Source organism: Pyrenophora tritici-repentis, chromosome 8 (genome assembly GCF_003171515.1).
Source record: "Pyrenophora tritici-repentis strain M4 chromosome 8, whole genome shotgun sequence".
Lineage (NCBI taxonomy): Eukaryota > Fungi > Ascomycota > Dothideomycetes > Pleosporales > Pleosporaceae > Pyrenophora > Pyrenophora tritici-repentis.
Genome location: NC_089397.1, coordinates 2,195,445 through 2,220,215, shown reverse-complemented (window position 1 = coordinate 2,220,215; position 24,771 = coordinate 2,195,445). Strand labels below are relative to the sequence as shown.

The window sequence follows — 24,771 nt, the reverse complement described above, 5'->3', positions numbered from 1 at the left end:
CTGGAGTGAGTGAGAGATGGGATGGAACCTAGGTCATATAACTTACACGCGAGTAGGCTTAGTAAGCAAGATCCAACACTAAGAATTCGTCGTTGAGCAGCTATCCCAGAGGCCTCACCTACAGACTCCGCAACAATCAATCGATTGACATGATTGATTCCTATATAGGTTAAAGAATTACTTCATTAGGCAGCCTTTAACCTAGATAGGAATCAATCATGCCGATCCGATTGATTGTTGCGGAGTCTGCTCACCTAGGTATCCCCCTCCCTCGCTTACTATCAAACAACACCAATCCTATCAACATTTTGTTCTCAAGATTGGTTGATTGATTGACAGAAATACAGTGGCTAACTGTTGGTTAGTTGGTTGGCTCCGAATCAAACAAATCAAACAACAATATTGATGAGATATTGATTACTGACAACCTTGTAGCCGTCAAGCTTTGTCGCGCTGTAGTAGGTGTAGAGAGACTGGCCATAATGCGCGTACATGCAAGAAAGATACTTTAGATACTCCTTAATCTCCTATATTGTTGAGAATACAGTCCGTAAGTGACTTGGTGGTATCAAGCGGAGGAGTAGTCACATGATTGGTGACACGTGCAGGTGGGTCCTAGCGGGGAGCTTGGACGCAGCTGCACGCAACACGGATCTACGAACGTGTGAATAGCTCCTTAGTCAATACAATACGAATCTGTACCACCACTACCGTTGTGCCTTAGAGAGCGCTCTATTAGGTAGTCATACTACTACTAATAGTGTCAGCTTCTCAATATATATCAATATATATCAAGATAGTTAAATAGTGGTAGAGCTATACACTTGTAGAGGTGCGCAAAGTTGGTAAGGTGGCCCGCTCGCTTGCCTGATGTTACAAGTAACAAGAAGGATTCTCTCCTTGACAAGTGACGAGATGGCTGAAGGCCTATGGACGTCGTCAGAAGGTAATAATCATCGCGGGGCTAAGTCACGTGATGTACCATCCCGCCAAGAGCAACCATCCGGGGGATGGCAGGACTGGAAGCAATCAGGATATAAGGATGGATGGTGTCAGATTTTTATGGATGGGATCAAGTGTGTATTCTCTGTGTCTGTCTACGGCTCTGTCTGTGGGAGGTGGCCTCGCCTCGGGCTTGGCAGTGCTAAGTCCCGGCGCTAGCCCTGGTTTGGGGTCTCATGTCCTTCCCCAACCACCATCGGCTCGATCATGGAGCAAAACCTCGCCTCAATCTGACACACCCCCTCAGCTCGGCGCTCCTCGGCAGCCTGAGCTGGAGTGGTCTTTGCGACATTCATACCGGACTATATAACAAGACTTTCCATCTTCTCTAGAATTTCCTCTGGATCTGCTTCCTCTACGTCTCGTTCCTTCACTTCAACCAGTCCGACCTGCGTCAAGAACTGGGGCCAGTTGTTGGCAGGCAGGGTCTTCGTGAAACCATCGGCGAGCATTTCGCCAGACGGTACATACACGACTCTGATAGACTTTCGCTTTGCCTCTTGCCTCAGCCAGTGATTGTGGATGTCCACGTGACGGAGTTTCGTCGTCAGCTGAGAGATCTCCTCGTTGATCAGCCGGATCGTCTGCGTATTATCGCACTGTATCGTAATTGTCTTCTCCGTCAACTCTACCCGAAGCTCCTCTAGCAGCATCCGCACAAACATGGACTCCTTAGCCACTTGCGATAGCGCGAGGAGTTCTGCTTCGGTCGTAGATGTCGTGATGGTATCTTGTTTGTTCGCCCTCCATGCGATCAGTCCTCCAAATAGCTTGATAACGTACCCTTGGGAGCTCTTGCGATCCGCGGTGTTGTCCGCAAAGGATGCATCGCTAGCTACTACCAATTGGTCGTCTCCTCCGAATGATAAGGATAGAAGCTTGGTTGACTCCAGGTACAACAGCACTCGGTCAGCGGCTTCTTGATGTAGTGGACCAGGGTTTGTGAGGAACCGGGCGAGTCGTGATACTGGGAATGCGACATCGGGTCGGGTGTTGACGGCGGCGAAGAGTAACGATCCAATCTTGCGTTGATACAAGTTAATCTCTCCAGGAGTCGCCAAACCCTCACGTGCAACTAGTTCGACTCTAGCCATTGGTGTGTTGTGTCGTTGGTCCTTGTTCGTTGCCAGCCGTGCAATCTTCTCAACATAAGCTTTCTGTGACAGCCAGATCTTTCGCTTCTCTCGGTCCCGTATAACTTCTACTCCTAAAAACCACTGCAAATCCTTTCCTCCGGTCAGGTTGTATCGCTGTTTCAGTTCCTCTTCCACTTTCTGAGCTACTTCCGCGTGCCGTTTCGAAGAGGCAAGGATAATGTCATCAACATAAAAGAAGATGAACACTCCGTCTCGGATCATGCAGCAAGGTTCGTGGGGAACTGGCGAGAACCCGATTTCTAGGAGGAAGGCAGTGAAGTGTCTTTGCCAGAGCAATGGCGAGATCCGTAGGCCGTACAGCGCTTTGTTTAGTTGCAGTATTGTTCCCTGCTTCCTGTATCCTGGGGCATCCGCATGTACACTGTTCGATCAATATCTGCGTTGACGAAGGCGTTCGATACGTCGTATTGCTTCAGCTCTAGGTCAAACCGGGCCGCAATCGACACTAGCATCCGAAACGATCTTCCGGCTAGTGTAGCAGCGTAGGTTTCTTGTGCGGTGACATTTCGTTGCTGGTCTCCACGCACTACCAATCGCGCCTTACACTTCTGGAATCGATGGTGCTTGTCAAATTTGTAGGTGTATACCCACATTGAGTCCAGTACCTGCTGGTCGGTCTTCCGAGCCGTCTTCGCCGGGACCTCTGACCAGGATCTGGTTTCCTTGTGGCTATGGAGATGTGTAATCTCAGCCTCTTTGAAAAAATGGAACAACTCGTGATCCTCTCGCAGGCCGTTCGCTTGGGGAGGCGGTGGCAGCTGGCTGCGATGAGGCTTCTTGCCGTTTCGCATTATACGCTCAAGCTTTGCCTTGTCCAGTCGCTCTCCTGCCAAGTTTTGAACGTTTCCTGCCTTGGTGCCTGCCATAAAGGCGGCTGCCCATGGCTCCTTCAACATCCTGTGTTCCGGATGGAGGATACCACTCGCGAGACCTTGTTTGCCGTAGCCAGTGTCAAGACCTTGTTTCCCGTAGGCAGTCTCTTCGGATTGTAGGCCGTAGCCTCCGGTATCATCGTCCCTGAAGGGGTGTTCCACATTAGTTAGCATTTGAGCAAGCAGTGCTGCCGGTGGGGGCGTATGTGGTGGCGTCGGATAAGGTACTACCTTCCTTCCCGCCTCATCATACTCGAGCCGCCCATTTTCCGGCGCTCTAGCAATGGTCTCATCTTCGTAGAAAGTTCCAAGTTCTTCCCGTGTGGGATTTGGTCTAGGAGGCAGTTCAATAGTTCGAATCCATGCTGCTATCTCCTCTGTGGTGCTATGTATAAGATTGTCCATAACCTCTTTATGCTCTCCACTGTATACGACTTCCTCGTCGAATACAACGTCGCGAGTGCTAATGACCTTGCCTATAGATGGTACCCATATTCGGAATATGTTCGTCGAACGGTAACCAACTAAGTACCCTATCCAGGCTTTCGGGTCAAATCTCTGTAGACGTCCTTTTCCTCGCTTCGTGTCATCCGTCATCGCAAATGCCTTACAGCCGTACGCTCATAAATGCGACAGGTTGGGCTTGCGTGGTGATGTAACAACTCCATTCTGGAAAGCGATTGCCGTGAAGAACATCTCGTATGGAGATCTCCAGCGGTTCTGATATTTCGGCGTCCTGTTGTGTAGGTAGACGGCGGTCCGGGCGATTTCCGGCCATTGGTCCCACGGCAGATGTGCATCGAGTCGCATTGCTCGACCCTTTTCTTTTACCACACCCCCTGAGCGTTCGGCTCCTCCGTTTTGCGCTTGCGTATCGGGGGCGGAAGGCTCGAGTACTATACCTCTTGTTCTGCACCATCTGGCGACCTCTGGCTTCACGGAAAATATCTCGTTGTCCGTCTCAATAACCTTTACCGTTATACCAAATTGATTCATCATGAAGGTGACGAACATCTTAAGGCTCTTAAGGATGACTCTTGCCGTTCGGTTGTCACTAAGATAGAAATCCCATATGTATCCCGTAACGCGGCAGTTAATAAGCATCTGACTCTTCTCCTTGGTCGTACTTTCTGCTTCGTAGTCGTGAAAGTCGATCGCAACTCGCTCTCCCGGACCTTCCAAAATAGTCCGGGGCGTCCGTCGTATCATTCGCTTCGACTTTGATATCCCACAGGCATCGCATTTCACTGTGGGGACCCCGACGATCTTCACCCCCTCAGATTGGTTCACTAGGTGTTCTAGGGCGTCGGATCCAGGGTGGCCAAGTCTCTTGTGCCAGACTATAGCCTCAGCTCGTTTTCGTACGGCTGTCCTGCGCGTTGGCTGCTGCGTTGAAAACGCTGCTCGCGCCTCAGCGTCATTGAGTTCCAGTATCCATTGTCCGTACTTCTCGTGTAGTACTGCCAGTTCGCTATCGTCGGACCGTCGGAGGATTGTTGGGTCGGATTTGGTGTCCCACCAAAGACCTTGCCGGCGGAGTATCCGGAAGGAGACAAGACTGCAGTGTAGGTCAGGGCAGTAGGCGACGTTCTCGAGGTAGAGGAGACGGTGACCGTCTGCGCTATCCACTCTCAGAGTAACTGAACCGTATGCCTTAATCCACACCCTTGTATTGCCTGCCCAGAGGAAGTCTCCTGTCATAGGCGGTCGAATATCCGTGAATCGTCCGAGGTCGTTGCCGACGTGTATAGTGGTTCCGGAGTCCATTATGTAAGAACGTTGAAGTGGGTACTTAGATTCCTTTGCCATAAATGATGAGGCAAATATCATAAGGTTAATCTGGCCTATGTTCCGGCCTTCTGGTCACTCGACAGTATCCTCTACCGGAGTGCTCTGTGACTTCTTAATCTGGGGTGTCCCTAATTTAGCTCTCTTGGCTCCCCTTATCTCTTGTTCGAGATCAGTGTCGCTATCAATTCGGTGCTGAGCCATCGTCTTCAGTGTTTCACGTGGCTTCCACCAAACAGGTGCGTTGTGCGGAAACGCGTACCAACAATTCTTTAGTTCGTGCTGTTGGTCGCATACCTTGCATTGTTTCCTATCCTTGCCCGGTCCGGGAGTCCTTCGGCTTTTGCCGCGACCTCGCTTTCCTGGGGCCTTCTCGGCGGCGTTATCTGCGTCTTCGCCGTTCAGTTGAGGTCTACTTGCTACAAAGGCGGCCTTCGGGACCTTGTGTTTGATCGGATGCAACAGTGAGGCGTACTCTCGGAACTGTTTAATCATCATCCGTACAGTGACACGTGGGTCTTTATTTCCACCGGCCATGAACGCGGTAGTCCATTCTGGTGATGGTTTGAGAACTGCTTTGACAAAGTCCTCCTTGATAAACTCTTCGTCTTGGCATTCAGGTATGCCAAGGGCCTTGCCTTCCGTGATTGCATGGTCCATCTCAGTTAGCCAGGTCTCCCACTGTGCTAACAACCTCATCGGTTTTTGGGCCGCGAGGTAACGTTCTCTCGCACGTTTGAGTTCCTCCTTCGTGTCAATCCCAACATTTGCGGCTAAGTTTTCGATCCACTGCCGATGGGAAAGACCTGCCTTGCAGCAGTTGTAGAAGAGGTGTTGTGACACAGTCTTCCTTATGTGCTCGGTGAGCTTTCCGAGTCCGGTCCGCTCTTGTTGATATCTCTGGTTAAGTATTTTAAACTCTTCTAGTTGTATTCGGTAATAATCGATATCTTCTTTATAGGACGTCTTCGCGTTCGTCGCGAGGTCCGAGGGTCGTACCGGTACGTAGGCTGGCGCTTCGGCGCTATCGTCGCCGATCGCTTGGCGATATTGGGTAACGTGCAGATTCGTCGCTGCAGTTGATGGCTGATAGCTTCCGATAAGTGGAGCTAGTGGTGGTTGTGGTTCTATTAGAGGGATCCCGCGTTGCTTTGGATCTACCTTTTCCCACACTTGGTATGCGGCGCATTCCGCTTGTAGTTGTTGGTACTATTTAGCCCAATTGGTATAATCCGTTAGGATCACTGTTGGATCTCTGTTTGATGGTACAGACATCTTGTCGATGAGTTTTGATGACTCTTCGGTTCGGCGCTTACGTGTTGTAGCGTGGGGATCGTCGTAATGACGGTATTTGTAGTATAAAGTAACTTTGATTGACTCTTCTGTACTCGGTACAGGCAGTGAGACTCTTAATTGTCAGATTTTTATGGATGGGATCAAGTGTATTGTCTGTCTCTGTCTACGGCTCTGTCTGTGGGAGGTGGCCTCGCCTCGGGCTTGGCAGTGCTAAGTCCCGGCGCTAGCCCTGGTTTGGGGGTCTCATGTCCTTCCCCAACCACCATCGGCTCGATCATGGAGCAAAACCTCGCCTCAATCTGACAGATGGATTCCATTATTACTCTCGTTGTGGTCAACTCAAATTGTACTTTCTTACTAGTTACTTTACTTAACAAGATTATTATTATTATTATTATTATTATTATTCCATTTAGAGTCCTTTTGTCCGATTGAGGCGAGGTTTTGCTCCATGATCGAGCCGATGGTGGTTGGGGAAGGACATGAGACCCCCAAACCAGGGCTAGCGCCGGGACTTAGCACTGCCAAGCCCGAGGCGAGGCCACCTCCCACAGACAGAGCCGTAGACAGAGACAGACAATACACTTGATCCCATCCATAAAAATCTGACAATTAAGAGTCTCACTGCCTGTACCGAGTACAGAAGAGTCAATCAAAGTTACTTTATACTACAAATACCGTCATTACGACGATCCCCACGCTACAACACGTAAGCGCCGAACCGAAGAGTCATCAAAACTCATCGACAAGATGTCTGTACCATCAAACAGAGATCCAACAGTGATCCTAACGGATTATACCAATTGGGCTAAATAGTACCAACAACTACAAGCGGAATGCGCCGCATACCAAGTGTGGGAAAAGGTAGATCCAAAGCAACGCGGGATCCCTCTAATAGAACCACAACCACCACTAGCTCCACTTATCGGAAGCTATCAGCCATCAACTGCAGCGACGAATCTGCACGTTACCCAATATCGCCAAGCGATCGGCGACGATAGCGCCGAAGCGCCAGCCTACGTACCGGTACGACCCTCGGACCTCGCGACGAACGCGAAGACGTCCTATAAAGAAGATATCGATTATTACCGAATACAACTAGAAGAGTTTAAAATACTTAACCAGAGATATCAACAAGAGCGGACCGGACTCGGAAAGCTCACCGAGCACATAAGGAAGACTGTGTCACAACACCTCTTCTACAACTGCTGCAAGGCAGGTCTTTCCCATCGGCAGTGGATCGAAAACTTAGCCGCAAATGTTGGGATTGACACGAAGGAGGAACTCAAACGTGCGAGAGAACGTTACCTCGCGGCCCAAAAACCGATGAGGTTGTTAGCACAGTGGGAGACCTGGCTAACTGAGATGGACCATGCAATCACGGAAGGCAAGGCCCTTGGCATACCTGAATGCCAAGACGAAGAGTTTATCAAGGAGGACTTTGTCAAAGCAGTTCTCAAACCATCACCAGAATGGACTACCGCGTTCATGGCCGGTGGAAATAAAGACCCACGTGTCACTGTACGGATGATGATTAAACAGTTCCGAGAGTACGCCTCACTGTTGCATCCGATCAAACACAAGGTCCCGAAGGCCGCCTTTGTAGCAAGTAGACCTCAACTGAACGGCGAAGACGCAGATAACGCCGCCGAGAAGGCCCCAGGAAAGCGAGGTCGCGGCAAAAGCCGAAGGACTCCCGGACCGGGCAAGGATAGGAAACAATGCAAGGTATGCGACCAACAGCACGAACTAAAGAATTGTTGGTACGCGTTTCCGCACAACGCACCTGTTTGGTGGAAGCCACGTGAAACACTGAAGACGATGGCTCAGCACCGAATTGATAGCGACACTGATCTCGAACAAGAGATAAGGGGAGCCAAGAGAGCTAAATTAGGGACACCCCAGATTAAGAAGTCACAGAGCACTCCGGTAGAGGATACTGTCGAGTGACCAGAAGGCCGGAACATAGGCCAGATTAACCTTATGATATTTGCCTCATCATTTATGGCAAAGGAATCTAAGTACCCACTTCAACGTTCTTACATAATGGACTCCGGAACCACTATACACGTCGGCAACGACCTCGGACGATTCACGGATATTCGACCGCCTATGACAGGAGACTTCCTCTGGGCAGGCAATACAAGGGTGTGGATTAAGGCATACGGTTCAGTTACTCTGAGAGTGGATAGCGCAGACGGTCACCGTCTCCTCTACCTCGAGAACGTCGCCTACTGCCCTGACCTACACTGCAGTCTTGTCTCCTTCCGGATACTCCGCCGGCAAGGTCTTTGGTGGGACACCAAATCCGACCCAACAATCCTCCGACGGTCCGACGATAGCGAACTGGCAGTACTACACGAGAAGTACGGACAATGGATACTGGAACTCAATGACGCTGAGGCGCGAGCAGCGTTTTCAACGCAGCAGCCAACGCGCAGGACAGCCGTACGAAAACGAGCTGAGGCTATAGTCTGGCACAAGAGACTTGGCCACCCTGGATCCGACGCCCTAGAACACCTAGTGAACCAATCTGAGGGGGTGAAGATCGTCGGGGTCCCCACAGTGAAATGCGATGCCTGTGGGATATCAAAGTCGAAGCGAATGATACGACGGACGCCCCGGACTATTTTGGAAGGTCCGGGAGAGCGAGTTGCGATCGACTTTCACGACTACGAAGCAGAAAGTACGACCAAGGAGAAGAGTCAGATGCTTATTAACTGCCGCGTTACGGGATACATATGGGATTTCTATCTTAGTGACAACCGAACGGCAAGAGTCATCCTTAAGAGCCTTAAGATGTTCGTCACCTTCATGATGAATCAATTTGGTATAACGGTAAAGGTTATTGAGACGGACAACGAGATATTTTCCGTGAAGCCAGAGGTCGCCAGATGGTGCAGAACAAGAGGTATAGTACTCGAGCCTTCCGCCCCCGATACGCAAGCGCAAAACGGAGGAGCCGAACGCTCAGGGGTGTGGTAAAAGAAAAGGGTCGAGCAATGCGACTCGATGCACATCTGCCGTGGGACCAATGGCCGGAAATCGCCCGGACCGCCGTCTACCTACACAACAGGACGCCGAAATATCAGAACCGCTGGAGATCTCCATACGAGATGTTCTTCACGGCAATCGCTTTCCAGAATGGAGTTGTTACATCACCACGCAAGCCCAACCTGTCGCATTTATGAGCGTACGGCTGTAAGGCATTTGCGATGACGGATGACACGAAGCGAGGAAAAGGACGTCTACAGAGATTTGACCCGAAAGCCTGGATAGGGTACTTAGTTGGTTACCGTTCGACGAACATATTCCGAATATGGGTACCATCTATAGGCAAGGTCATTAGCACTCGCGACGTTGTATTCGACGAGGAAGTCGTATACAGTGGAGAGCATAAAGAGGTTATGGACAATCTTATACATAGCACCACAGAGGAGATAGCAGCATGGATTCGAACTATTGAACTGCCTCCTAGACCAAATCCCACACGGGAAGAACTTGGAACTTTCTACGAAGATGAGACCATTGCTAGAGCGCCGGAAAATGGGCGGCTCGAGTATGATGAGGCGGGAAGGAAGGTAGTACCTTATCCGACGCCACCACATACGCCCCCACCGGCAGCACTGCTTGCTCAAATGCTAACTAATGTGGAACACCCCTTCAGGGACGATGATACCGGAGGCTACGGCCTACAATCCGAAGAGACTGCCTACGGGAAACAAGGTCTTGACACTGGCTACGGCAAACAAGGTCTCGCGAGTGGTATCCTCCATCCGGAACACAGGATGTTGAAGGAGCCATGGGCAGCCGCCTTTATGGCAGGCACCAAGGCAGGAAACGTTCAAAACTTGGCAGGAGAGCGACTGGACAAGGCAAAGCTTGAGCGTATAATGCGAAACGGCAAGAAGCCTCATCGCAGCCAGCTGCCACCGCCTCCCCAAGCGAACGGCCTGCGAGAGGATCACGAGTTGTTCCATTTTTTCAAAGAGGCTGAGATTACACATCTCCATAGCCACAAGGAAACCAGATCCTGGTCAGAGGTCCCGGCGAAGACGGCTCGGAAGACCGACCAGCAGGTACTGGACTCAATGTGGGTATACACCTACAAATTTGACAAGCACCATCGATTCCAGAAGTGTAAGGCGCGATTGGTAGTGCGTGGAGACCAGCAACGAAATGTCACCGCACAAGAAACCTACGCTGCTACACTAGCCGGAAGATCGTTTCGGATGCTAGTGTCGATTGCGGCCCGGTTTGACCTAGAGCTGAAGCAATACGACGTATCGAACGCCTTCGTCAACGCAGATATTGATCGAACAGTGTACATGCGGATGCCCCCAGGATACAGGAAGCAGGGAACAATACTGCAACTAAACAAAGCGCTGTACGGCCTACGGATCTCGCCATTGCTCTGGCAAAGACACTTCACTGCCTTCCTCCTAGAAATCGGGTTCTCGCCAGTTCCCCACGAACCTTGCTGCATGATCCGAGACGGAGTGTTCATCTTCTTTTATGTTGATGACATTATCCTTGCCTCTTCGAAACGGCACGCGGAAGTAGCTCAGAAAGTGGAAGAGGAACTGAAACAGCGATACAACCTGACCGGAGGAAAGGATTTGCAGTGGTTTTTAGGAGTAGAAGTTATACGGGACCGAGAGAAGCGAAAGATCTGGCTGTCACAGAAAGCTTATGTTGAGAAGATTGCACGGCTGGCAACGAACAAGGACCAACGACACAACACACCAATGGCTAGAGTCGAACTAGTTGCACGTGAGGGTTTGGCGACTCCTGGAGAGATTAACTTGTATCAACGCAAGATTGGATCGTTACTCTTCGCCGCCGTCAACACCCGACCCGATGTCGCATTCCCAGTATCACGACTCGCCCGGTTCCTAACAAACCCTGGTCCACTACATCAAGAAGCCGCTGACCGAGTGCTATTGTACCTGGAGTCAACCAAGCTTCTATCCTTATCATTCGGAGGAGACGACCAATTGGTAGTAGCTAGCGATGCATCCTTTGCGGACAACACCGCGGATCGCAAGAGCTCCCAAGGGTACGTTATCAAGCTATTTGGAGGACTGATCGCATGGAGGGCGAACAAACAAGATACCGTCACGACATCTACGACCGAAGCAGAACTCCTCGCGCTATCGCAAGTGGCTAAGGAGTCCATGTTTGTGCGGATGCTGCTAGAGGAGCTTCGGGTAGAGTTGACGGAGAAGACAATTACGATACAGTGCGATAATACGCAGACGATCCGGCTGATCAACGAGGAGATCTCTCAGCTGACGACGAAACTCCGTCACGTGGACATCCACAATCACTGGCTGAGGCAAGAGGCAAAGCGAAAGTCTATCAGAGTCGTGTATGTACCGTCTGGCGAAATGCTCGCCGATGGTTTCACGAAGACCCTGCCTGCCAACAACTGGCCCCAGTTCTTGACGCAGGTCGGACTGGTTGAAGTGAAGGAACGAGACGTAGAGGAAGCAGATCCAGAGGAAATTCTAGAGAAGATGGAAAGTCTTGTTATATAGTCCGGTATGAATGTCGCAAAGACCACTCCAGCTCAGGCTGCCGAGGAGCGCCGAGCTGAGGGGGTGTGTCAGATTGAGGCGAGGTTTTGCTCCATGATCGAGCCGATGGTGGTTGGGGAAGGACATGAGACCCCCAAACCAGGGCTAGCGCCGGGACTTAGCACTGCCAAGCCCGAGGCGAGGCCACCTCCCACAGACAGAGCCGTAGACAGACACAGACAATACACTCTTGATCCCATCCATAAAAATCTGACAGGTGTATTAGATTGTGGCTGTTCTAGTATTAGAACTACCTGGTAGTAGCTAGTGGGCTTCTTGTTTGGTTTCTTCCTTGCTGGTACGGTGGTCCATGTGCTGTTTTTGTTCTGGGCAGCAATGGTAGCGTACGAGGTTCTATTTTGCTGGATGTTTTGTTGGCTGTTTTGTTGGCTGTTTTGTTGGTTGTTTTGATTATTGCTTATTAGATCCTGTTGAGTTTGGGTAGGTAGGTTGTTTGGAGTTGTAGCTGCGTTAACAGCCTTTTTGAGCGTTTTTGTAGCTTGTTGTGACGCTGTTGTAAGAGTTGCAGTATGGTAGGCTAGCTGAGCTGATAGTTTGTCGTTGATCTTATTTGTGACTCTTCCTGTTTCTGTGTAGTCTCTAAAGACGTCTAGGAGCTCTAGGATCTTGTTTTGGGAGATATGGGTTTGAGCCATTGTAGATGCTTGGAGGATTAGGTCTCTTGCCCAGTAGATAGCTTGTTCCGCATTTTTAGCAACTGGTTTAGCTGCATTATTATTTTGGAAGGGGTTCCTAGTTCTGTAGGCTATCTCGGGTGAGAAGTTGGCTTGTCGCTTGTTTAGTTGGATTGGGATCTCGAAGGAGATCGGCTGGGTAGGTTGGTTGGTTGGTGTAGCTAGGGGGCTTTGTTCTCCCTCTAGCTCCATTTCATCAGCTATTTGGTAGTTTGGGTCTGGGCTGAAGGCTGGTATATAGACTTCGATAGTGTCGCTGTCTGGCGGCATCTTATTCTTGTTTGTAGTTTTCTTATCGATAGGCAGTGGGCCGTGCGTTTTTGTTTTTCAGGACTCGGACGCGTCGCGTTCAGGATGTTTTGACTCCTTGTCTCTCCACAACCACGCGGCTGCACGGCTTGGGAGTAGTTGGAATATGTTTCTTTTGATGGGTTTAGTCGGTTTCTGATGGAGTTTTACGTGTTCTGAAAAACTCGGAGTTGGTGTTGTGTGTACTTAACAAGATTGTTACCTGTTGGTCTATAGCAATATAGATTAATAGTTGTCGAGCCTGTTGCCTCCCTTCTACCAAGCACGCCACTCCACTGTCTCGCCAGACAAATTTCACGTAACACTAACGTAAAGCTTACAGGCCTTAGTGCGGACCCGGATAGAGAAGTATAGAGCCCGAACCCCGTGTAACACCGCCCCTGTACAACGAGAAACCCGGTAAACCAAGAACAACCAATGGAACTGTAGGGATGACGAGTTTTGCAACAAGGTGGTGTGTTTCATTGGCTCTTCTCGGCCCACAGGGTTTCTCATTGCACAGGGATCATAGATTTTGATTCCTGAATTATTCAAATCAAACACCCGGAATCAGAGTCAAATCAGGCCGAGTCAGCACGAATCAGAGTCAAATCAGAGTCAAATCAGAGTCAAATCAGAGTTAGGTGTTGTTGGTGTTTTTGTATAGTTATACTGCAAATAGGGTCCTTAGAGCCTCACTGTCCCTCACTGTCGCTCCCATAATTACTGTCAATGTAGTCATTTGGCAGTCTATAAGCGACACCACGGTGTGACCAGTCCTTTAACAGCTCCGAGCATCTAATTGTGTTAGCACTCAACTGAGATCTCTCCCACGACGTTGTCCTTCTCGCCTTGCTAAATGTTCGCTCCGACTCAGCGCTCATTGCAAAGGCAGAGAGCACGTCAATAGCGAGTTGTGACAGGGCAGGGAAGGTTTGTCGTTGTGTCGGCTGGGCCCACCACTTAATAACCGTCATTTGTCTCCCTTCCAGGGTTGGCAGTCGACTCGGAGGGGCGTAGATGAAGGCTTTAAAGTTGTCCTCACTGTCTGCAACAACGGCTGATTGTCGTTGCCACTGATCAAAGGCTGACAACTCGGCTGCGGAGGTGTCTTGATCCCTTAGGCTGCTGGACAGGGTAGGCTCAAGCCGATCACGGTACATATGCCATAAGGCCTCTGCCCGTTGCAGACCTAATTTCAACCACTTCTTCTTCTCTGTTGTATTCCATTGATTCTGTAGCCATTTGTAACGACGCTCTGGGTGCAGGAGGGCAGCTGTAATGTAGGCACCACTCTCATCAATAAGCGCGTAGTACTTGCTAAAGAGAAACCAGGCCGTGTTCAGTGGGGCGAGCAGAGTCTTGTGCTTAGAATGGTGCCTCTGTTGTTCTTCGAAGTGGTTAATTAGGAATTCCATGGATGGTTGGAAACAGTCAAGGGTTGCTTGATATCCCTCTGCCTTAAGAGTTACCTCCTTAAAAGGAAGAAGGAAGTTATGGACATGTTCTAAGAGTGTCCATTCGTCGTCTGTAAGCACAACTAACTCCAGAGCATCAGGATATCTTGTATACAACGCATTGAGAATAGGCCTTGTTCTGAAGGCCTCTTCAATCATAAGAAGCCAACCATTCCACCGTGTCTCGCCTGGGATCTTAGGGATAGTTGCTGGGCACTCTGGGAACCCTTTCGCCAGTGTCTTAAAGGCTTGATTAAACTTGTCGTCTCGCAGAATAACTGCAAAACTGCGGAGTTTTGCGAGTGCAGGGTGCCTTACAAGGGCTGTCTTTGCAATGTTGTAGTTACTCCCACTGTAACTCTCCGTCCCGTCCCTGTCAGACTCCAATTGTGACAACCTTGCTCTTTCATATGCTAGTTCCGCTGCTTCCTCGTTGGTTGCGAACATAAAGGCCTGTGTAGCGAGGTTGATAATATGGCCAATGCAACGTAGTCTTCGTGTCTTCTCAGTCCAGTAGTTGATGCCTTCAACACGCGTGAAGGCCTCAATTGCACGGATAAGCGAGTCATTCACTCCTACATTGTCAGAGCTTATCCAGCCCAACCGTGTAGTAAGGTTGTACTTCTTGATAGTCTGTATAAGAAGTGTAGCCAAGTATGCCCCAGTTTTAGACTCTTCGCTATCAACGTTGACAAGGTCAAGAAGGAGTTGAATTAGCTGTCCATTTTGGTCAACAAACTGGACATTTACCGCCTGGAAGTGCTTATGCCCGTGCATCGTCTTCCACGTGTCAGTGCTGATGTGGAAGCAGCTGATTGTATCGTCGCAGAGATACCGAATAACCTCCTCTTGTTGAGCGCGGAAGTTCCGGACAATGCGTGAGGACAGTGAGCTACTGGAGCGAAGTAATACATGCTCAGCCTCGGGGTTGACAGCTATAATCAACGCTTTGAATTCGTCAGAGACCACTGATTTGTGCGATATACTGCACGCTGTCACGAAGCGGGCGAGGGCGTTGCGGAACGGCTGCTTTTGAGCAGCATTGCGGAGGACTGTGACGGTTTGATTGTGACTAGATTCAGCATGCTTTGTAGCCATATTATGAAGGCCTTGTTGCAGGTTGTTGGCTTGTGCAATCGTCGAGGGTGTAGCTGAGAATCTGCCCACAAAGATGGCATGTTTTCGGAGGTGACGAGCCGCATTGCTTGATGGGCCCTTCCAGTTACAATTGCCCTCTGCGCAGTAGAAGATTTGATGGCCATGATCATCCCTCTCAGCCTCGTAGGGTAGCCGTGCTCTTGCGTGCTTCCAAACTGACTTGTCCTTCTGCCCGAGGCCTCTGTGAGGTGTACTGCTGCCTCTCTTCCTCTTGAGAAACTGTGCCCCAGTCTCCGTCGCAGGAATAACTGGCGAAGGCGTCGGAGGTGCAGATGATTGGGACTGGCTGTCGGCATCGTTGAGGAAGGAGGCAATCCTCTCATTGATATCAATCAGGCTGGTATTGTCGGTGTCCTCTGCAGTTCCTGACTCGTCCAGCGGTGCGATTGACGCATTATCATATATATCATCCTCATCAGGGACAGCGAATGTCTGGGTTACGCGGCTTCTTCTAGGACGATTGGCCATAGTAGAAGCCTGGAAGGTGGGTTGTCAAGCGGAATAGCTTAGGAGGAATCATGTCGATTGGTCTATCTATCGCGAGCGGCAGCCTATATGAGGCTTCCTGGCTAAGAGCAAACAGATAGACAAAGATCAGATAGAACAAAGATAGGATAAAACGATAGGGCAAACAGCAATCAGCTGTACAGACCGGAAACTTCCCGGCTCCTTATCAGAGCTCTGGCTGACATAGGTTAGTAGGTTAGATGAGGGTGTGTATACAGCTGAGAGACCGAGTTCTTGAGGATTAGGTATAGCCGAAGTTGAGCCGGCTGATTCAATTGATTCAGAGTCAAATCAAAAGGTCATGAATCTGAGTCAAATCAATCAAATCAAATCAGATTTGATTTGATTATGAATCAGGAATCAAAATCTATGACAGGGATGGACATTACCTCCTGAGCCTTGTTTCTACCGGATGTCATGAAGCTCCCTGCTGTACATAAACGAGGTTTTATAGCAGCGATGCAACGTGAGATCTCTGATATCAAGCACAAGGACACCTGAATAGCATTAAAGATGATTAAAGTTGGTAGGGTGGGCGCCTCGCTTGTGTGGGTGACTCGCTTGTAAAACACGTTAACTATTTAATGTTTGTCGAACTCTGTTATTCTCTCTAAAGTCTGTCCCTATGTGACGAAAAACCCTGTGTGCCGAGAACGACCAACCGGATCGCAAAGATGACACACTTCTCTTGGACCCTCGTAATCCGATTGGTCATTTTCGGCACACAGGTTTTTCGTCACATAAGGACGGACTTTAAAGCACATCACGCCACCGAATCGCCAGACAACTTTCACGGAACACTAACGTAAAGCTCACCGGCCTTAATGTGGGATCCGGCAAGAGAAGTAAGTATAAATAGATCCAAACCCCGTATAACCTAGGGCAGAAACACTTCGGCTGAATTATGATTGGCAGACGAAACTTTTGAAAGGCACCTCTGTGAAGTCTGTCCCTATTTACTCACATCTAGGAATCTCCACTGCGTAGGTATAACGTGCTTGAACGATATTGGTGGTTCGCTGCGGGGGGTATTCGACCCACAGAGACGGACGTTAGCTATCTCGTCCTTATAGCCTCTCTAGTTCAAAAATTACGGATAACGTGAAAGACCTAATAAGATGCTTTTTTACACAACGCCATCCACCCTCCTCAAAGACACCTTCCCATTCTTCAAGTGTCGGAATATAGACTCCCATCATAGCGTGACCAAATTCAAAGCCCAAAGTAAAGATAGGCACATTGTCGACGTTGGTTGAGTACTTGCAGTGAGTTTTATCGGTGTTCAGTAGGATCCGAGTACCGTCACCGAGGAGAAAGCGGCGGACCTTAGGAAAGGCAGTACGCAACTTTTGGAGTGTAGCAATACAGTTCTCTCGAGGCCAGAAATCGTGGCCCATCATAAAGCATGTTAGAAGATCGACCTGAGCAAACTCGTCGCGGTAGCTCAATGCGCGCACGTCACCCACAACAAAAGACAACCGATCTCCAAAGCCACGCTTAATCGCGTCGGACCTAGCGACCTCTGTGGACGGTTTAGCGATATCTACGCCGAGACCAACAGTCCCAGGATATCTTTCAAGGATCTCCATTAACCGCTCGCCGCTTCCACTTCCTAGATCAACGACCGAATGGATTTTATAATCGATTCCATCCATAGCTAGCCAAAATGCTGGGTCGAAATGTTCGCGGCTGATGTCTTTGGAAGCGTACGAGATCGCAACCGAGTCTCGTTGGTAGAATTTTCCTGTGCGATTTTCGTTCCGTACCACGTACTGCATACGCGAGAGGAGTCCACCTGACCCAAGAGTGAGCCAATGGAAAATGGATTTCGATCGGTAGACCTCATCAAATAGCTTGCCAGCCGTGGCTGTGTGGTTGTCGTACTCGACCACATGTACGACAGCCAGCGCGGTGACTAAGCCGTGGATAGAGTCATAATGTAGGTCATGTTGCGCTGCAAATTCTTTGACATCCGTCTTATTTCCGTTCCGGAGTTGATCAAGCAGCCCAATTTCCCAGGCAGCGCCGATTGATGCGGCAGCGATGGCCGAGTTAAATATATAGGCGACGTCGCGATTTGAATCGACCATATTAAGACTGTGTCCAACACAAGATAAGAAAACAAAAGAACAATAACAGATCTAGAATGTGACTTATAACGATTCAATAAGATAGAGGATTAGTCGTTCCTTGAGTAAAGAGATTGGCTTAGATATGGCAGATCAGATTGTAACAACGAAGCCTCAGCCTAAAAAATGCTACTAGAATTTTGACCAGAAGGAAACATGTTATATAGCTGAGGCTAGTAGTAATTTCTCACTCTTTAGATTAACTAGGGTATGTAAAACTATGTAGCCGGTTATGTTACAGCCGGAAGTCAGTATTCCGAAACATAGACTTTTAATACGGCTACCTCAGGGCTTATTATAGATTGGGTAGCTTTTGAGATAGTACCTTACAGGATATGATAGTGTCGGACGGTACTAGGTAAACAGTTGTCAGAATATGGGCATATTTTGGGTGGTGGACAAAATCTGGGTGTTCGGAGCACCCAGATTCTGTGGATCAGTTAAAATTAGTCAGCGCGCACGATCCACCGCGATCCAACTGATCGAACTGCGTTGGATCAGAAACAACACAATACGACACCACATCAGACCAGAATAATACAATTAATCCCTATCATATTATTAGATTATTATCCCCGTCTTTGATAACCCATCACAATCTGACAACAGTACACGGCAGTTCTTGATGGTTTGACCGGGACCATAGCCGTCACAGTCCGCAACAATCAATTAAGTGGGTCCTAGAAGGTTCAGATTGGATTGATTGATTACCGCTTTAAGCCTAGTAGTTACCTATAGGAGTTTAAGCCCTACCTAGATAGGTAAGTGGGTCTAGGAGAGTGACCGGATTGAATTGATTGTTGCGGAGTCTAATAGCCGTTACCGTGACACTAGCCGTTACCGTGACACTAGCCGTTACCGTGACACTAGCCGTTACCGTGACACTAGCCGTTACCGTGACACTAGCCGTTACCGTGACACTAGCCGTTACCGTGACACTATCCGTACTCTACTACTCATACTAATAATACAAAGCTACTAATTCCATAGTCAACACCAATGTAAGTCAGATAATTGCGAGCTACACATTGGTTTATTATCCCCTACATATCGACTCTACACTATCGGCTACTATAACTAAGGCTTCAGCTTATCCCCCTTGTATTCGTTGTTCCGTATTTCGTTGTCTCGCTTGCCTTCATAGTAATTGATTAGTAAGTACGAAATCTAGATTTATATTCAAGTGGTTTAACTAATCTTTGCCGTAAGAGTAACAAGCTACTAAGAGAATACTAAGGACTACAATTTATCATGTCGGGTTTTCCGCCTCCTCCAGTAGCTACTATTGATTGGAACAAAGCCGACAATAACCGTCAAGTATATGAAGGTGTGTGCATACTAGGTATTAGAAAATAAAAGACTTATAGTTGTAGTAAATGGTCACATTGAATCCACGTACTCGAAAACCACTGGGAATGGACACCTCTTAAGTTCGTTTCAGATCCTTATATGCGCGTCCACGGCATGTCGCCAGCTCTGAACTACGGCCAACAGGCTTTAGAAGGGTTCAAAGCCTTCCGTACGCCTGGCGATCCCGGTAGAATTGTCCTGTTCCGTCCCAACCTCAACGCCATCCGCTTTCAGCATTCAAGCATCGTCCTTTCGATGCCGCCTGTTCCCGTTGAGATGTTTCTCCGAGCTTGCAGGGCTGCTGTAGCTCTGAACGCTAACTACGTTCCACCGTATGAGTCCGGGGGAGCGCTTTATGTTCGACCGCAGCTGTATGGGACAAGCGCTCACCTTGGACTCAGTGCACCAAGTGAGTATACATTCTGTGTCTTTGTAGTTCCGACAACATGTGCCCACCTTGGAACACAGCCAGTTAAGGCACTTATCTTAGACGATTTTGACCGCGCAGCACCAAAGGGTACAGGTCACGCAAAGGTGGGTGGAAATTATGCACCCGTAATTCGTTGGAGCGACAAGGCACGCGCAGAAGGATTTGGTATCACACTACACTTAGACAGTGTGCATCACAAAGAGGTCGATGAGTTTAGCTCTTGCGCATTCATTGGCGTGCACTCCCAGGGCGATTCAAACATAACATTAGTGGTACCTGACTCTCGTTGCACAATCGATAGCGTCACGAGCGACAGTGTTCAGCATATCGCTCAACAATTGGGATGGAAGGTGGAAAAGCGCCCTGTCGATTACAAAGAGTTGCCCTCTTTTAGCGAAGTCCTTGGAGTGGGGACTTCAGTGGTCCTAATACCGATCAAATCCATCACTCGACGATCTATTACACAAGGAATGCCTAGCACTCCACGCCTCCAAGTTGAGGCTGAGTCTGAGATTATTACATATCTATCCGAAGAACAAAACAAGGGTGGTTTAGTGTTTTCCACGTTGTTGAATCAACTGAGCGCCATCCAACGGGGCAAGGCCTACGACGAGTTTGGATGGCTTTTTACTGTGCACGAAGAAGACCGAAATATCTAACGTCTCTCCCTGAGTGCTGGGATACCTGCCGTGCTGGAACAAATGAGAGGGGTACTTTGACTTTCAACACTTCGCTTTCTGCGCGCATACTGAAAATCTTGAGGAGATTATGACACCTACTATCCATCACCCCGTAGCGAGAAAATCACTAAAGTCTGTCCCTATGTGACGAAAAACCCTGTGTGCCGAAAATAACCAACCGGATCATGAGGGTCGTAGAGAAGAGTATCATCCTTGCGATCCGGTTGGTCATTTTCGGCTCACAGGGTTTTTCGTCACATAAGCGCAGACTTTAGAAAGCTAGTAAAAATACAAATTAACTTTTCACCTCACCCACGCGTGCAACAACTATCTTCATTTACCTCTAATGTATAGCTATTGCTTTTTCTTGTTGAGGCAGTGCCACCTTGTTGCTGTTACAGCGGCTTGTTGCTTTGGCTCAGCTAAATTCATTGCTTCTGCAGTCTTGCATAGACTGCGACAATAGGCAATACATTAGTAGTACCGTCCACGATACAGTGTTTGTATACTTTAGTTTTTTATGCCTCTTATCTGATAAGTTCTCACATTGCTAGGTACTGCTTTGGTCAGCTCTTCGAGCTTCGACAGATCGCGCTTCGGGTTTAAGATATTGTAATGCTTCTAGATACCATCTACAGCAACTTTCTCTCCTAGTAGCTAGAACTATAACTCCTGGTCAGCTGGTTGTTCCTGTACAACAGTCACTCGTGTGACATTAGTGTCGCCATACGGCATCGTTATCTCAGTCGAGTTAACAAGATAAAGGTGAAAGTAGTCGTTGTCATTTACACATCTACAGCCATTTTAGTACTGAGTTACATAGCCCTAAGAAATACACACCAAACTCACAACTATGGGCGAGGCATAGCAAGGATAGGCTAGGTCAATTCATATCTAACAAGGCAAGCGTAATTATGCACTACGAATCCTGATGTAATAGATCACGTAAGAAACTAACTAGTTATGCTAGATAATAAACAATCGCTGGCATAGTAATTGCTTTAAGCTGACCGAGATTTTTCCCTTTAAAATGCGTTTCTAGGAACGAGAACAGAATTGTAAGATAGGGCCGTGTTTCTGGCCTGATATATAATCCTGGAGCATGTACTCAGGCGGTACTATATCATCAATAGTAGAACACAGCTCTTCGGCATCAGCTATGCGAAAGTCGAATTTCCAGAGGAGATGAGCAAATGTTAACATGATCTGTGCGATTGCAAGAGGTTTTCCAACGCAACTACGTGGCCCAATGTTGAAAGGAAAATATGGTTGGCGGAGATTTTTGTGCTCTTGATTCTCGGACTTTGCTGCACCTTTGTTCGGAAGCCATCGCTCGGGTATGTAAGTATCCGGATCGGACCAATTTTGGGGGCTGCGGTGCATAGCATAGATGCCAGAACCAACCTCGCAACCAGCTGGTATATAGTCTCCGTTGATCTGGGTCCCACCTATTTCCACTTCTCGCCAGAGAGGCCCTCCAGCAGGAGGCGTGATGCGCAGCGCTTCGTCGAGACATGCCCGAAGAAATACACACGAATTGAGTTTGGGACCAAAGACTATGTCGCCCTCGGAATCGAATATTGTCCGTACCTCCTCTCTCGCACGTGAATAGCATCGTGGTGACCAGCTTAAATAGTGAGATAGAGATGCCATCGCTGTAGACGTTGTATCAGTTCCTAGCAACGTATTGTTAGAGAGAAGAACGTTTAGTATTATACATAAGAATAGAGGCGGAACTTACCGGCTACTATAAATGTCGCTGTCTCGGTGCTGATTTCTATCGGGCTTAACCCAGTACTAGAGTCAGGATGCTTGCACTGCTGTAGAAAGCTAAAAATGTCCTTGACAGGGCCTGCCGGGCCTTTTTTAAGGCGTTGCTGCAAAAGCTCGCGCAGGAACTTAACAAATTTAGCTCCACCTTCTTTAGCTTTGAAGAATAGTTGTCGATCAAACCCTCTGCTAAGAGCCAGCTCCGGGGCCTGCATAAGTACACCCAGCCGTACGTTTGACTTTTCGATTGCTTCCACTACATAGCGAAAATGTGGTTCTTCCATCGTGCGGTAGTCTAACCCGAAGGTCACAGCCGTTATAACATCAAAAGCAAGATTAGTAACTATGTTCGCTAATGTTAGAACTTTTAGGAAGTAAAAATTGAAGTTGGATGAGAGACTTGCATGAGTGTGCCATATTGATCGAATCCGACCACGCATCGCCACTCTCGCATCCTAGGCAGATTTGGTCATTTATAACCTTACAAAATCTTTGAATTCTTTCCTGGATAGTAGTTTCTAGCACCCTCAGGTTGTTCTCTGAGAATGCCTGGCTTAATATTCTCCGGCGATGTGCATGTTGCACTTTGTCAGACATAGTCAGAGTATTGATCGCCTGCGATGATAAAACACGATACGTTGTAGATTTACGCACGTGCGAGCCTTGACCGTAAATATCTACACATGTAAGCAACAAATATAAAAGAACGATTTACAGCACATGCAAGGATCTTCATCTTACCACGGAGGGCGCCTGGCGTATTAATTAGGATGCGGTTAGGTGCATAACGTACATGACTACCTAGGGCACATCAGCTAATGAGATTTATAATGTGATGGAATTGTTAGCAGATACTAACCATATTTCAGATGACAACGAAGTATGTCCCGATGGATGTCACCTCTCCACGCATGGTACGCGCTGTATAGATTTGTGAATCTTGCTAACACGGGACCAGGGTATTTTGCTAAAGGATGGTACCATGCCCTATGTACTATCCAGCATATAACCTTCCATTAGGTCTCTCGCGTCAGTAAATATTACCGTCTGGTCCTTTTAATTTATAGTAATCGGTGGATGCTTACAGCGACAAAACAGATTACTAGCCAAGGGATGATAACAGTGTTACCTATCCTAGCGTTCTTAAGTAGGTCCATGAGGAAAATCTGCATTCTAGAGTCGTGTTTTTAACGATTTGCGCTTCTTTGTGAATTTAAGTTGTAAGGTAGCTTACACAGAAACATAAATACAAGATACGTTAACTAGTTATAGGAAAGATCTTATACTAAATCAATATAGAGAAGGTTTTAAGACCTTAGACTAATATTATCCGTCACCTGGACGAACAACCGAGAACATAGTTATCAGACGGAAAGCTTTATTGAGAAATGACTAAGCTCGGTAGGGTACTTAGAGTTCCGAGCCACCGGTGGTTTCGGGCCATCCACCCACCAACCACCCAATCCACCACGCGTTTCCACTTTTGAAGCTATACAACTCCACCACAACACGACTAAAATGCCTATAAATGAGCAATCTATACAACGTGCGCTAGCCGATCGCAATGTAAGAGTTTTTCCGAGCCTCCGGGCAGGAAGTAGAGCGTACAATGTGCCCAGAACAACCCTGCAGCGCTGCTAGGCAGGTGCAACGCGCTACGCAATCGCCCACCAGCTACAGCAGCGCCTAACTCCCGAACAAGAACAGCACCTAAATAGTCGATTGGATTCTAATCGAAGATCAGCGCGCAATGCCGCCCACCCATTCTATAGTACGAGCTGTTGCGACCCAATTGCTGGCCATGAACGGTGACGACCGCCCGTTTGGGCGCGGCTGGGTATCCCAGTTCCTCCGGCGAACCAGCGGACCCATTCGGTAGTCGGTAGATCTATCCATGCCGCCCGAGCTGAGGCAGCCGATCCGACCGCGATTCGAGCTTTCATCGAGCTCTTTGAGCACACCCGACGCCAGTACAACATCTTGTTGGAAGATATATACAGTATAGATGAGACTGGACTTAGGATAGGCATTTGCAACAACCCCATGGCGTTAAGTTCATCTAAGAAAAGAAAAACTTACCGGAAATCTCCAGAAAACCGAGAGTGGATATCGATAGTTGAGTGCGTCTTGGCTACCAGCCACACGCTACGCCCGGTAGTAATATTCAAGGGACAGCATCTCGAAGCCAGCTAGTTCCCGTTAGAATCTATACCAGATTGGCTGTATGCAACGTCAGAAAACGGCTGGGCTTCGAACAGTACAGGCCTTGAGTGGTTACGCCGCGTTTTTATACCGGAAACCACTCACAATCAATCACGCAGTCGTGTCCTAATACCCGACGGCCATGGCTCTCATACCAATGTTGAGTTCATGTCGGAGTGCTACACCCACCAGATACAACTACTCTAACCAAGCTTAACGTCCTTTTTCTCGTATTCCTCTTCTGACGTTCTACTAAACATATGCCGGGTTGAATTTCCGACTTTGCAAAAGAAAAGCCCTTGCAATTCAGACGTGAGGCTGTACCTACATATGCGCCTAGCGTTGCAGGCCTGCGTCGACCGACTGCGCCACAAAAGCTAAGGGTGCCTTACTAAGGGAAAGAGCCGAATT

General features: G+C 48.5%; 12 protein-coding genes across 12 annotated transcripts; 4 read left to right on the top strand and 8 right to left on the bottom strand.

The window, feature by feature from the left end:
• Nucleotides 1–1,304: 1,304 nt before the first annotated feature.
• PtrM4_143080 (uncharacterized protein) lies at nt 1,305–2,360 on the bottom strand (the record flags this gene model as incomplete). The annotated part of the gene is made up of 1 exon (XM_066109625.1): nt 1,305–2,360. The coding sequence occupies one exon, from the start codon at nt 2,358–2,360 to the stop codon at nt 1,305–1,307; it is 1,056 nt and encodes a 351-aa protein (XP_065960547.1).
• A 107-nt stretch (nt 2,361–2,467) lies between these two features.
• Nucleotides 2,468–3,628, bottom strand: PtrM4_143070 (uncharacterized protein; the record flags this gene model as incomplete). The annotated part of the gene is made up of 1 exon (XM_066109624.1): nt 2,468–3,628. One exon carries the CDS (start codon nt 3,626–3,628, stop codon nt 2,468–2,470), a length of 1,161 nt encoding a protein of 386 aa, XP_065960546.1.
• A 24-nt stretch (nt 3,629–3,652) lies between these two features.
• PtrM4_143060 (uncharacterized protein) lies at nt 3,653–4,798 on the bottom strand (the record flags this gene model as incomplete). Its single annotated transcript, XM_066109623.1, has 1 exon — nt 3,653–4,798. The coding sequence occupies one exon, from the start codon at nt 4,796–4,798 to the stop codon at nt 3,653–3,655; it is 1,146 nt and encodes a 381-aa protein (XP_065960545.1).
• Nucleotides 4,799–4,894: 96 nt separating this feature from the next.
• PtrM4_143050 (uncharacterized protein) lies at nt 4,895–5,479 on the bottom strand (the record flags this gene model as incomplete). The annotated part of the gene is made up of 1 exon (XM_066109622.1): nt 4,895–5,479. One exon carries the CDS (start codon nt 5,477–5,479, stop codon nt 4,895–4,897), a length of 585 nt encoding a protein of 194 aa, XP_065960544.1.
• A 1,386-nt stretch (nt 5,480–6,865) lies between these two features.
• PtrM4_143040 (uncharacterized protein) lies at nt 6,866–8,065 on the top strand (the record flags this gene model as incomplete). The annotated part of the gene is made up of 2 exons (XM_066109621.1): nt 6,866–6,895; nt 6,932–8,065. The coding sequence occupies 2 exons, from the start codon at nt 6,866–6,868 to the stop codon at nt 8,063–8,065; spliced, it is 1,164 nt and encodes a 387-aa protein (XP_065960543.1).
• A 96-nt stretch (nt 8,066–8,161) lies between these two features.
• Nucleotides 8,162–9,100, top strand: PtrM4_143030 (uncharacterized protein; the record flags this gene model as incomplete). The annotated part of the gene is made up of 1 exon (XM_066109620.1): nt 8,162–9,100. One exon carries the CDS (start codon nt 8,162–8,164, stop codon nt 9,098–9,100), a length of 939 nt encoding a protein of 312 aa, XP_065960542.1.
• A 230-nt stretch (nt 9,101–9,330) lies between these two features.
• PtrM4_143020 (uncharacterized protein) lies at nt 9,331–11,655 on the top strand (the record flags this gene model as incomplete). Its single annotated transcript, XM_066109619.1, has 1 exon — nt 9,331–11,655. One exon carries the CDS (start codon nt 9,331–9,333, stop codon nt 11,653–11,655), a length of 2,325 nt encoding a protein of 774 aa, XP_065960541.1.
• A 144-nt stretch (nt 11,656–11,799) lies between these two features.
• On the bottom strand, nt 11,800–12,659 carry PtrM4_143010 (uncharacterized protein; the record flags this gene model as incomplete). The annotated part of the gene is made up of 2 exons (XM_066109618.1): nt 11,800–11,904; nt 11,949–12,659. The coding sequence occupies 2 exons, from the start codon at nt 12,657–12,659 to the stop codon at nt 11,800–11,802; spliced, it is 816 nt and encodes a 271-aa protein (XP_065960540.1).
• Nucleotides 12,660–13,372: 713 nt separating this feature from the next.
• PtrM4_143000 (uncharacterized protein) lies at nt 13,373–15,760 on the bottom strand (the record flags this gene model as incomplete). Its single annotated transcript, XM_066109617.1, has 1 exon — nt 13,373–15,760. The coding sequence occupies one exon, from the start codon at nt 15,758–15,760 to the stop codon at nt 13,373–13,375; it is 2,388 nt and encodes a 795-aa protein (XP_065960539.1).
• A 1,106-nt stretch (nt 15,761–16,866) lies between these two features.
• PtrM4_142990 (methyltransferase MppJ) lies at nt 16,867–17,889 on the bottom strand (the record flags this gene model as incomplete). Its single annotated transcript, XM_066109616.1, has 1 exon — nt 16,867–17,889. One exon carries the CDS (start codon nt 17,887–17,889, stop codon nt 16,867–16,869), a length of 1,023 nt encoding a protein of 340 aa, XP_065960538.1.
• Nucleotides 17,890–19,392: 1,503 nt separating this feature from the next.
• On the top strand, nt 19,393–20,367 carry PtrM4_142980 (IlvE, Branched-chain amino acid aminotransferase-4-amino-4-deoxychorismate lyase; the record flags this gene model as incomplete). The annotated part of the gene is made up of 1 exon (XM_001942117.2): nt 19,393–20,367. The coding sequence occupies one exon, from the start codon at nt 19,393–19,395 to the stop codon at nt 20,365–20,367; it is 975 nt and encodes a 324-aa protein (XP_001942152.2).
• A 1,059-nt stretch (nt 20,368–21,426) lies between these two features.
• Nucleotides 21,427–22,442, bottom strand: PtrM4_142970 (CypX, Cytochrome P450; the record flags this gene model as incomplete). The annotated part of the gene is made up of 2 exons (XM_066109615.1): nt 21,427–22,064; nt 22,130–22,442. The coding sequence occupies 2 exons, from the start codon at nt 22,440–22,442 to the stop codon at nt 21,427–21,429; spliced, it is 951 nt and encodes a 316-aa protein (XP_065960537.1).
• Nucleotides 22,443–24,771: the final 2,329 nt, after the last annotated feature.